Here is a 12,806-nt window from a genome sequence, read left to right as displayed (position 1 = left end):
GCAGGCGGACTCTCAACCACTGCGCCACCAGGGAAGCCCAGTAAATCAGTATTTTAAAACGAATTCTGCCTTAAGGCAGCATTTGCATAATTAAAGATTATGTATGGGTTAATGGGAGACTTGCAACTATCATGGATTAGGCCTTCCAAGTTCACCAACATACTTGGTACATAGTTGTCTTTTCTTCTCCAAGGAGCTTTGGCTCATTTCCCATTCTCACCTTCCCTTCTGGCTACCTGTATATACACTGATCTCAAGACACTTCTCACTATGATTGCTTTCCTTTTCTTTACCCAAGTTCATGCTTAGACAGATTCATCCTAAATTTATTTGTAAAGCAGGCCAAAGAGATATTCTGTCACATTTCATTCCAAATAAAAATAACTTTTTTCCCCTGATTTCTAAAAAATATTTGTTTGTTTGTTTGTTTGTTTGGCTGCGCCAGGTCTTACTTGCGGCACGCAGGATCTTCGTTGCTGCACGCAGGATCTTTAGTTGTGGCACTCGGAATCTTTTAGTTGCGGCATGAGGGCTCCTAAGAGCGGCATGCGGGATCTAGTTCCCTGACCAGGGATCGAACCCAGGTGCCCTGCATTGGGAGCGCAGAGTCTTAACCACTGACCACCAGGGAAGTCCCTCCCCTGATTTTAAATGTTACAAATACATAACAGAAAATATTGATACAAATGGGTGAAAGGAAGAAAATAAAATCATCCATAGCTTCACCAATACCACAACACTCATTCCCATGCAAAATCACGGTTAACATTTTAATACACTGACTTCCAGACCTCTTCCACTCTCCCTCTCCATCTACTTTCTGTGGAAGGGTGTGGGAAAGGAGATGGAAACTGATGCCATATTTACAATTTGCTTTGTAATATTTATTTTAAAATATGTCATGAACATTAAGTAGTACAATGAACATTTTTGCACACACATTTTTATGCATCTGGTTAATCCTAAGAACATCTTTAAAACAAATAATTAAAAGTCTGGGGCTTCCCTGGTGGCACAGTGGTTGAGAGTCCGCCTGCCGATGCAAGGGACACGGGTTCGTACCCCGGTCCGGGAAGATCCCACATGCCGTGGAGCGGCTAGGCCCGTGAGCCATGGTGCTGAGCCTGCGCGTCCGGAGCCTGTGATCCGCAACGGGAGAGGCCAGAGCAGTGAGGGGCCCGTGTACCGCAAAAAAAAAAAAAGTCTGGTCTCCATGATTGTGACCTTGTTGCCCCTACAGTCTTTTCTTAAAACAGTAGCTAAAGCAGTCCTTTTAAAAGGGAATTACTGGGTTGGCCAAAAAGTTCGTTTGGTTTTAAGTAAAAATAAGAGACATTTTTCATTTTCACAAAGAACTTTATTGAACGTATTCACTAACCGAACGAACTTTTTGGCCAACCCAACAGATCTCAACACACCCTCTGCTTAAAACCCCCAAGGCCTTCCCAACTCACTCAAAATAAAAGGCAAGGGCTTCCCTGGTGGCGCAGTGGTTGAGAGTCTGCCTGCCGATGCAGGGGAAATGGGTTCGTGCCCCGGTCTGGGAAGAGCCCACATGCCGCGGAGTGGCTGGGCCCGTGAGCCATGGCCGCTGGGCCTGTGCATCTGGAGCCTGTGCTCCACAACGGGAGAGGCCACAACAGTGAGAGGCCCACATACCGCAAAAAATAAATAAATAAATAAATAAAAGGCAAAAGCCTCACAATAACCTATAAGCTGACTTCTGACTCTGACCATTTCCCCTATTACTCCTCACTTTGTTCACTTTACTCCAGCCACAAGGTAACATACACTTTTACCTCAGAGCCTTGCACTAGTTCCCTCCTCCTACAACGTTCTTCACCAGAAGATACACACACATAGCTTACTCACTCACTTCCTTCAGGTCTATACTCAAACGTCACCTCTACTCTTCTTCCCCCTACCCTATTTAATTATTCTCTATCGTACGTACCTACTGGTCCTCATCTAACAGGTATAAGCAGTGTTCTAAATGCACCACAAATGTATGATCAAACCCAACTTTGAAATGTATTCCAGTTAGGGTAATCTTCAGTTGATCCTATAATAAAACTGGCATAGTTTCTATTCCAAGGCTTTATTGCTTACTTAAATAACAAACCACCTCAAATAAACAATTAGTATGTCTAGTCCAATTTACCACTGTATAACTCTGATTATGATTTAACTTAAGATCCTTCCCCTCTCCCAAATGCAAGAAATACATTTCAAATTTTCAGTTCAACACAAGGAATCCCCTTACTAGATCTGCAGTGAAGGCACTATAGCACTTCTTTGTTCTTCTCTCCCCCATTAGCTCTTTCTAAAGACCATCTTTGCAAAATCTTATTTCCTCTCTACATGTAAACCCTTTTTAACACCCATGATCTGGCTGGCGGGGGGGTGCAAAAAAAACATGGAACCAGCTCCTTTGAAATCTCCTTTGTATATTCTATATATACAGGAGGTCTGCCTTACTCTGACTTTGGTATCTGATTTATACCTTATTACTGCTTCATATGAAACTGACTCAGGGGACTTCCCTGGTGGCGCAGTAGTTAAGAATCCGCCTGCCAGTGCAGGGGACACGGGTTCAAGCCCTGGTCTGGGAGGATTCCACATACAACTAAGCCCGTGCACCACAACTGCTGAGCCTGTGCTCTAGAGCCTGCGAGCCACAACTACTGAAGCCCGCGCGCCTAGAGCCCGTGCTCCGCAACAAGAGAAGCCACCACAATGAGAAGCCCACGCACCGCAACGAAGAGTAGCCCCTGCTCACCGTAACTAGAGAAAGCCCGCACGCAGCAACAAAGACCCAACACAGCCAAAATTTTAAAAAATAAATTTTAAAAAAATATGTAAAACTAACTCAGGGAGAACGCCATTCCTAACATCCTGTCATACTGATTTACTGGTGTATTGTCTATCTCCCCCTGTGTGTTCACAGCTATATTCTAAGCACTTTTACCACTGTCTGGAACATGATAAGCACTCAACAAATATTTGTTGAATGAATGAAACAAACTTGGACTTGCTATCTAAAGGGCATAAGAAAAATTAAGGATGTTGATTCATACTGCCAAATTGATCTCTATAAAGGTGACATCAATTGTATGTCCTTATTAACAGTATATTAGAATACCTTTTCTCCACTCACTCGTAATGGGTATTATTCATTCTCTTCTTTATGGATATTTCACATTTCTTGATTTTGAGTGAGGTCAATCAACTATTAATATGCTCATTACTCATATGTACTACAGTTTAAAAATTTTCTCAAAAAAAATTTTCTCTTCATTGTCCATTTTTGTTTACTTTTGAGATATCTGTTATTTTCTAGTTAATTTTTAAGACCTGCTTTTTTTTTTTTTTTTTTATAAATTTATTTATTTATTTTTGGCTGTGTTGGGTCTTCGTTTCTGTGCGAGGGCTTTCTCTAGTTGTGGCAAGTGGGGGCCACTCTTCATCGCGGTGCGCAGGCCTCTCACTGTCGCGGCCTCTCTTGTTGTGGAGCACAGGCTCCAGACACGCAGGCTCAGTAGTTGTGGCTCATGGGCCCAGTTGCTCTGCGGCATGTGGGATCTTCCCAGACCAGGGCTCGAACCTGTGTCCCCTGCATTGGCAGGCAGATTCTCAACCACTGCGCCACCAGGGAAGCCCCTAAGACCTGCTTTTAAAAAAGGCATTAGGGCTTCCCTGGTGGCGCAGTGGTTGAGAGTCTGCCTGCCGATGCAGAGGACATGGGTTCGTGCCCCGGTCTGGGAGGATCCCACATGCCGCGGAGTGGCTGGGCCCGTGAGCCATGGCCGCTGAGCTGCGCGTCCGGAGCCTGTGCTCCGCAACGGGTGAGGCCACAACAGTGAGAGGCCCGCGTACCGCAAAAAAAAAAAAAAAAAAAAAAAAGGCATTAACCCAAAATTGTACATATTTCCCAACAAGTTTTTGGTTCTTTTCCTTATGGTCTTTTTGCTTTACAGAAATTTTTTATTGATACACAAAACTATTAATTTTTTCCTTTTCTTTCCTTTCACTTTCTAGTTTTGGTTTCATACTTAGAAATTTTTTCCATAACTCTCAAACGGCGCTTCTCATCCAACAGTGATAGAACACAAATGATAAATGTTAGCCCAATATGTAATTTTTAATTTCCTAGTAGTGACATTTAAAAAAGTAAAAAGAAACAGGTGAAATTAAGTATATTTTATTTAATCCAATATATCAAAAATATTATCATTTTAATGTGTAATCAATTAAAATTTAATAAGAGTTTTACATTTTTTTCTTTGTGCAAAGTTTTTGAAATCTACTGTTCATTTTATACTTTTAGGACATCTCAATTAAGTCTAGCCATATTTCAAGGGTTCAAGTGAAATGCGGCTATCATACTGGACATGGTAGTATTAAACTATGACAATTCACCGCTATTTTCTTCTACAATTTTTTCATTGTATAGATATTGCTTCTTCTTCCTTTGAAATTTATTTTGGTGCCAAGTATGAAAGAGATTCTAACGTCGTTTTCTCCTCCACAGAGCTAGCAAGTTGCCCCACTGATGTAAAATTCCACCTTATATACTGAATCTCCATGTATAATTGGGTCTAACCCTGGACCCTAATCTATCTGTTCCTGTATCAGCAACAAACTGCTTGACCAGTTGTAGCTTTAGAATTCATTTTACTATACTGTATATCTTCATTCTTTTCTTCTTTCAGGATTTTCCTGATTTTCCCATATTTGTCCTTGTAAATAAAATTTTGAACTATGCTCAAAAGTAGAAATTCCAATGAGATTTTGATAAGGATGATGTTCAACATACAGATTAGTCTGGGAAAAATATACTTCTTCACAATAGGAAAACTTCCATTCAGAAGCATGACAGGTGTCTCTGTCTCCTTTTGTATAATTTAGCAAGTTCTTATTTAACTATCTTCATATAGGCCTAACACATTTCTATGTTTCTTCCTAGTTGTTTATTCAACAATTTAAAAAAAGTAAAAAAGGGTCTGCAGAACATGGGAAATGGTGAATCCTCTGTATATAAGAAAAGGCATGTCAAAATCAATACTTTTTATGTTAGTATGGTTTTACACCAACTAAAATGCATTTATAAGACCACATGGAACAGGTTTATTGGTTTAATCCTCTAATTAATTGCTTACTTGCAATGCCAAATGCATCTCCAATCCCCAAAGTTAAGATCTGTTTTATCTGGATTTTCATCTTCAGCTGATTTCTCCAAGTTAGCACTGGACCACAGTTGCAAACAGCTAGAACCAGTTAAAAGACGATTGCCTAAAAATATATATATCATTCACCAATTATTATTTAGGTATTTAATTAGTGAGTTAAGTACATGATCAAGAGTTTTATTTAATACTATAAAGATAATACAACTTTTTTAAAAAGTCAAATAACAAAAAGAGATTTGGGGTATGGGGGAGTAAAGCTATATTTTAACTTTGTTGAAGAAGCTTAGACAAAAAAGGGAACAGATCTTATCATCTCTCATCCAACAAACATTTAATGAGCATCTTCTTTGTAACAGGCACTGTGCTAGGTACTGGCAATACAATAAGAAATGAAAGACTGTCCTTTTTCATGATCGGTTCACATTCCAGTAGAGAAATATTATGAACAGAAGCATGAAAACATGCAAGTTCAAATATATTCCAGAGAATGCCTCATAATCTCATTATGGTTAAGGGATAAGGTACGTAGTAGACCTAGAAAAAGAAATAAGTTTGGAAAAAAGGGATCATATTGTGAAGCATTTTTGAGGTTCATAAAGGGTTCAGAGTTTGTTATAGGTAGATGGAAGTTAAAGTTATTTAGGGGGGTGTAATTTACATAAGTGGATCTGTATTTTAGAACAAGGGGTCTCAACTGGGAGGGGCTGTCAACAGATGGACGTGAAGATGCCCATAAACCTCCTTCCAATGACATATATGCGAAAGTTATAGGTATACTTTGCGTATTTTTCTAGAGAGATAATCCATAAATTTCATCATACTTAAAAAAACTCCAGTAAACAAAGAAGGGTAAATTACGATTCTTTATAACTCTAGAGATAGGCAAGATGAGGAAAAACGTAAGACGCTGGGAAATCTGGTTAAATGACAATAATAAATACAGATGGGAAATCATGAGGCTCTGAATCAAATATTAAAGTAATAAGCATGGATTTAAAAGCCATTTCAAAAAAAAGAACAGAATTTTCATGGCATGACACCAAGTAAAAAACAGAGAGATACAAGAGGTTTCAAGGATAGATTACAACTTTACAACTTGGGGAATTGAGTAGAAGACTGTGCTATCAAAGAAAATAAAGGGGGTACAATTTTGGCCAAAAAGCTGACAATAAATAAGGCATTCTATCTCTCTGGAAAGATCACTTTATTTAAAAAGTGAGTCTGTGGCAAAACACTGACTTTAGATCAGAAATCCTTGTGTCTAAATCCCAAATAAGTTACTCAATTCGCTATGTGAACTTGATCGAGTTGGGCAACCTCTGAGCCTCAATTTTCTCACCTATAAAATTAGAAATTTGTGTAGAGCGGTTGTAAGAATTAGCTATAATATGTATTACATATCTAGCACAGGCTAGGCACTTAGCAGAAGCTCAATAAATAGTAGCAAGTAGGTGGAAAGTCCTATAGACGGATAAAAACAGCCCAGAAAGTATTGATACTAATGAGATATTCCATTTAAATATGGTTATCATTCCACTGTTTAGCTTAGCAACATACATGTTTTCTTTTTTTTTTTTACTGAGATGTAACTGACATGTATCATTGTATTAGTTTCAGGTTACAACATAATGATTCAATATTTGTATACAGCGTGAAATGACCACCACAATAAGTCTCCTTAACATTCATCACCACACGTGGTTACAGTTTTTTTTCTTGTGATGAGAACTTTAAGATCTACTTTCTCTTAGCAACTTTCAAATACACAATACAGAATTATTAACCATAGTCACCATGTCATACATTACATCCCAGGATTTATTTATTTCGTAACTGGAAGTTTGTACCTTCACCTATTTTATCTACTCTCCCCAATCCCACCCCACCCTACTCCAGCCCACTGCCTCTGACAACCACCAATCTGTTCTCTGTATCTATGAGTTCAGTTTTGACAAGTTTTCTTTTCTTTAACATAAACTAAAGGTGAAACTAAGGTAACCCATGAAGGATTAAGAAATTAATATAGAATACAAAATAATTCATCCCAGTTATGGAATGAAACAAAAGTAGGTAAGGTATGGCATAATACATTGATTTGAACAGAAAGGCAGAAGTATAGATATCAAAGTAGGGAAAAAAAGCATTAAGTCTAAAATAGTAAGTCTTATGATTTAAGCAAGATCCAATAGTGGGTTTGGAGACAACACAAAGGCACTATAGTCAGTTTACTAGCACCATCTGAAAAATATTCTTTATATCCCAATACCTGGCATATACTAATAAGTAAATATTCATCAAAACCAAAATACTGTTATTTCACTTAATATATTCTAAATCTGTTTATATAAATAATTACAAAGTTCATTTACAAAAGTAATAATAGCTCCCCAATATATATTACAGTAATAACCCATTTCTCAACCAAACCACTTAAATTTTAAACTTTTTGATTATAAAAAGAAAAATGATAAACTTTTATGTGAATTTTAAATAAATCATGATTTAAAAGATAATGGTCATGAAATATTGGCAAGTCTCTACTAGATATGTTAAGAAAATAAGTAGTTATCTTCTAATACTACTCTGTAATGATGATTTTAGAAGAACTAAAATACTGTCAATATCAATAACAGTATCAATACTACCTTCTGAAGAATTAGTACTTACAGACTGCAGGTACAAAAATTCCAGGCAGCTACTATGTCATTACTAAAGAAATATCACTCAATTCAAATAATAAATGTTTTTATTACAGTTATTCATGAGACGTCAAGTAGCCAGTTCACTTGCTAACAATATTTTTATGGGTAAGTACCTATATAAATACTTTTTTACAGAAAGTACCAAGTACTTTCATATATACTACAATATCTGATCATTAAAAAACTATCTTGTGAAATAGATATTACCTTAATTTAAAGTGAGTTAACCATTCTTGGTATGTTAAGTAATCTGCTCATGATCACAAAACTTGTAGTCATATATGTAAACATTTATTGAGAGCTTAATATATCATGGACCCCTAAAGATAAATAAAATACTGAATAAAATAGAATCTAAGCCCTTGCCTAATAAAAAAAAAAGGTAAACAAATAATTACAATAAATTGTAGTGCTATCATAGAGTAACCATATAATTTATCATCCAAATAGGAACACTTGTGAAAGTAAAGGTGACACTGCTAATAATCTTATGAGGAAACAGGCATAAACTGGACATCAGCGACCCTATCCAGACTAGAGTTATATTCAAAGTGCTGTACTACATGCCAAATTTGAACCCAGGTCAAATTTTCACTCTTTTCACTGTATGCATAAAATATACCTGTAGGCTACCAGCTAGTAAGCATCAATCTCATGAGAAAAAACATCTTAAAACATTATGTGATTTTTATTTAATCTAAGGTAATCTCTTTTACCTTCTAAAATAATTTCCCAAGGTTCTGAACTTCATATTCTAAATTAACATTTTTTCTCAGCCATTTTATCTACTATATTAAAATTTATCTTACCTATCTTAACTGATGACTTCTAGTTCTATGTTCCAAAGATAACTTCTCTCATACATTTAGATTCAAATTTCTAACCATCTAATGAATACTGCTATAGGATACGCAAGCATCTCAAATTCCATACATCCAAATAAAACTTATGTTCCACTATCTCTAACTCCTACATATCACTCTTCTTGTGATCAAAGATACTCTCAAAAGTAATCTGAAATCCAGTTGTCAAGTAATGTCAATTCGACTACCTAAATGCATTTCATATCCATGTATTCCTTTCATTAGTCACTCCATATTAATTGAGCACCTACTATGATAAAGGCACTGAAACAAGTTCTTATTTCTCATTCAGACTACTGTGAATGCATACTTTCCAAAGGTAATTATAGATAATACAGTATTTATCTTCCTGTTCCTCTTGTCTCTGATCATTCTAAGTTACTGCTACCAGAAAAATCTCGCAAAACCATAAATCTAAGCCTGTCACTAGCCATCTTCAAAAACCTATACATTTTATACAATTAAAAAGAATTAAATTAAAATTCTTTAATTCTTCACATGACTGTACAGGCTTTCCATATATGCTGTATTCTTATCTCATCACCAGACTCACTCCAGCCTCAATGAACTACTAACCATTACTAGAATATATCTTATGCTTTCTTTCTTTGTTCCTTTGCTCACTCTGGTAAATTGGTAAAAATGACTTTAGGATGATTTTTTAATGCAGAAATAGATAACTGATACATATACACATTATCTCTTCTTAGAATTCACTTCTTTTTTCCTTCCTCAACCTATCCCTACCTTCATTGTCAAAATCTATCTACTCTCATGGCAAAAGGCTCCTCTTCAATGGAACTTTGATTCCCCACAAAGAATTAGTGTCTCCTTCCCAAAACAACAGGTATTCCTACAATAGCTGGACACTATTATGGTGCATATTTTCCTTATTTCAGTATAAGCTCTAAAATAGCACAACCTGTTTTACTTACTTTTGTGTTCCCCACCATTTTACACAAAGCAGAACTGAAATACATGTAAGTAAGAAAAAAAAGCAATAGCCTAGACAAGTGTTATTTCACTTCAGTTAATTCTTCTTGTATTCTTACCTGCAGGATCCCAAGTTATATTGTGTGCTATTGAGTCCAGAAAAAATTGGCCACTTTTCTGCCACTGACTATATAATTCCTAAAATTAAAAAGTCATTTAGTCAATAATTATTGGCATCTTTTCTGTCAAATGTATATACTGACACTAATTATTTTTAACAATACATGTACTCATTTTTTTTAGGTATAATTGACCATGTAGTCATACTTAAAGAGAATAAAATGTTCAGCTAGTCAAGAAAAATAAGAAATATGTGATGGAGGAGATCAGTGAGAGAACATCCATTCCTACAAGTCCAAAAGTCTGTCTTTAGTATATTTAAACAACCAATAAGTATCTGCCAACTAGGACAACATATATATTAACCTCAGACTTTTAAAGTTATAATTATTACTTTATTATTATTATAGTTACAAAGGTTTAATTTTAAATGTGTCTGTGTCTGCTATTTGAGGATTCCTCTGCTATAAAGTTTCATCTTCACCTGAGTGCGTATAGTATGTGTGAAAATTCAGAATAAGAGATGTTAACACTTCCCTTACATTACATAATTTAAGGGCTTTTCATTCCTTAAAGCAATATTTTTCAAACTTTTAAAACCTGAAAACCAGTAAGAAATACATGTTGCACTATAACCCAGAACACACACACACATACACACATAAATGCAATCTAAGTTCACCCTTACTACATGTCATGCACTCAACATTTTCTATTATATTTCATTTTCTTTTAAATTCAGGTTGTGGCCTACTAAGTTGACTTCTCTAACCTCTAATACATTGAGATCCATAAACACTACCTTAAGGTAGTCGTTCCCATACTTTTGTATGAAAACAGCCTAAGATGTTTATTAAAAATTCAAATGCTCAAGACCCATGCCCAAAGGTTCAGATTCAAAAGGTCCAGAACTGGGCATAGGAAATCTGTACTTTAAACCAACATCTCCAGGTGATTTTGATACAGGTGGCCTGCAGAATATGCTTTTATGAAACACTATCCTGCAGGAATGGCTCTCAATCACAGCACACATCAGAACTCCCTCTAGATCTAGATGTACAAGTACACAGGCACAATCCCACACCTACACATTTAGAATTCCCCAGGGCAGGATCTGGACACACGTATCAACTAGTGATTCTGAAGTGTACCTCTTGTGAAGAACCACCATCTTAAAAGAATATTCCAGAATGTACAAATAAAAGAATAATTATAATATTTTTTATGAGGCTCTAAGGATTCTCTGAGACTATATCCTGGAATTCAAGATTTTGTGCATCTTCCAAGTTTATGATTTTTCCATTTGATCTAGTTTTCCCTTTATTCATCAGGCTTTTTTTTCACCCTCTCTGTGAAGTCAGTGCTGCCTACCAATCAACAAGCCTCTTCTTATTGAATTTTTTACACTAGTATATTAAACAATTATAATTAGTACAAGAGAAAATGGGCAAAACCTGAACTTCTCAATTCTACCCTTATCAATAAAGGCATTTTAACATAACAAACTGATTTGTTTTAAAGTCAGCTATTTCATTCAACAAAGACTTACTGAGTATTATTTGAAACACAGTGTTTTGGATGGAGCAACCACCTTTAAAGTTTGTTTTTAGTGCTATCAGTTACTAACTCATAATGGTGGGAGAGCCTCTAACATTGGATTCATTAGGTAATATATAAACACAAATAGAAATGAGGAGAGAATTGTGGACTCTCCTTCCATGAACTTTTTAAATGGATATCAATTAACCCAGAGAAAATATTTTTCATTAACACAAGGTAGGGAAGAAGAATGCTCACACCCAGGAATCAAGACAACTAGTTTCTCTCTTAGTTCTGGGGCTCAATAGCTGTTTCATTGCTCAAGTCACTTATTTTTGGGTCTCTGCTGCCTTATTTATAAAAAAGAAATAACAGCTGCCCAACTAAGTCAGAGGGAATTTGTAAGATACTAATGAGCTAAGCGAAAATGAAATGAAAGCTATTAAAAGATATATAAGGTCAATCTATTGTTGACACACTGTTTAATTCTTTACATTTAACACATTTCCACAGTCTTTGACATCAAAAATAAACAAACATTAACCAATTTTGGAATTGAGCAAAGAGCCTCTTAAGGTTGACCTGCTTAGTTTCAATAGCTACAGAGCAGCAAAGAAATAAGCCAGTCCTATGACTCCTACTACAATGCTCTTTAGACCACACCATGCTGATCTTCTTCCACATGGTTCAAATCACTAGTTTAACTTTCAGTAGAGATGGATAAAATAGCCTGTTCTGTCTGTTATCTTTAAGAGCATCTAAACACCCAAGAAATCCACTACATAACCTCAATATTTATAAAGTTTTAACCAACTTTCAGGAACTATTTCTGAATATAGTTTCTTTATTAAAAAAAAACATTCACTGACCCGCTAACAATTATTACATGATATAGGAAGTGCAAGAAAGTAAGTTCAGGGGGTAGGTTAAGACTTTGCAATTAAAACATGTCACTTTAAGAACAAAATATATAAAGCAGAAAAACTACATAAAAGTAGATCACAGAAACAAAGAACAAGTGCCACATATGACTGGACAATGATGTTTGCCACTAGCAATAAAGTAACTGACAAGTTTCAAGTTGTTAACTCTTCAAATACTTAATAAAAGAAAAAAATGATAGATGGAAAAAAAGAAAAGCATTTCAAGATAATTCATAAGCACAATTTAGTTTCATTCTACTTCAATGAAACATACATCTTTAATAAGGAAGTGGCATTTAACATGTCTTTAATTACAGTGTATAATTTATACTGATTTATGTGATCACTCTAATTTTGTACTCTTAAAAATGCTCTCTTTTAATACACAACACATTTTCATTTCTAAAAGAAAAAGATGAATTACTGACCAAATTTTTCTTTTGCTTCGGTAGGCTAACTGGTTCAAAAACAGATATAACATTTCCATAGGATGCTGCAATCTTTTAAAAAAGAAAAAAAGAAAGAAAACTTACGGAT

At 35.6% G+C, this 12,806-nt stretch overlaps 1 protein-coding gene across 5 annotated transcripts in view; it reads right to left on the bottom strand.

Moving 5' to 3' along the window:
• DMXL1 (Dmx like 1) overlaps positions 1 to 12,806 on the bottom strand; it is a 137,460-nt gene that overhangs the window by 107,744 nt on the left and 16,910 nt on the right. For all 5 annotated transcript variants that reach the window (XM_081230455.1, XM_081230456.1, XM_081230457.1 and 2 more), the window contains exons 3-5: positions 12,698 to 12,769; positions 9,807 to 9,885; positions 5,160 to 5,292 (exon numbers count right to left, since the gene is read on the bottom strand). In XM_081230455.1, coding sequence (XP_081086581.1) covers positions 5,160 to 5,292; positions 9,807 to 9,885; positions 12,698 to 12,769 — 284 coding nt within the window. The remainder of the gene's footprint in view (positions 1 to 5,159; positions 5,293 to 9,806; positions 9,886 to 12,697; positions 12,770 to 12,806) is intronic.

The sequence above is a fragment of the Mesoplodon bidens genome (assembly GCF_964165515.1).
Source record: "Mesoplodon bidens genome assembly, chromosome: 4".
In the NCBI taxonomy this organism is placed as follows: Eukaryota; Metazoa; Chordata; class Mammalia; order Artiodactyla; family Ziphiidae; genus Mesoplodon; species Mesoplodon bidens.
The sequence above is the reverse complement of the archived record's forward strand: the minus strand, read 5'-3'. Positions and strand labels throughout refer to the sequence as shown.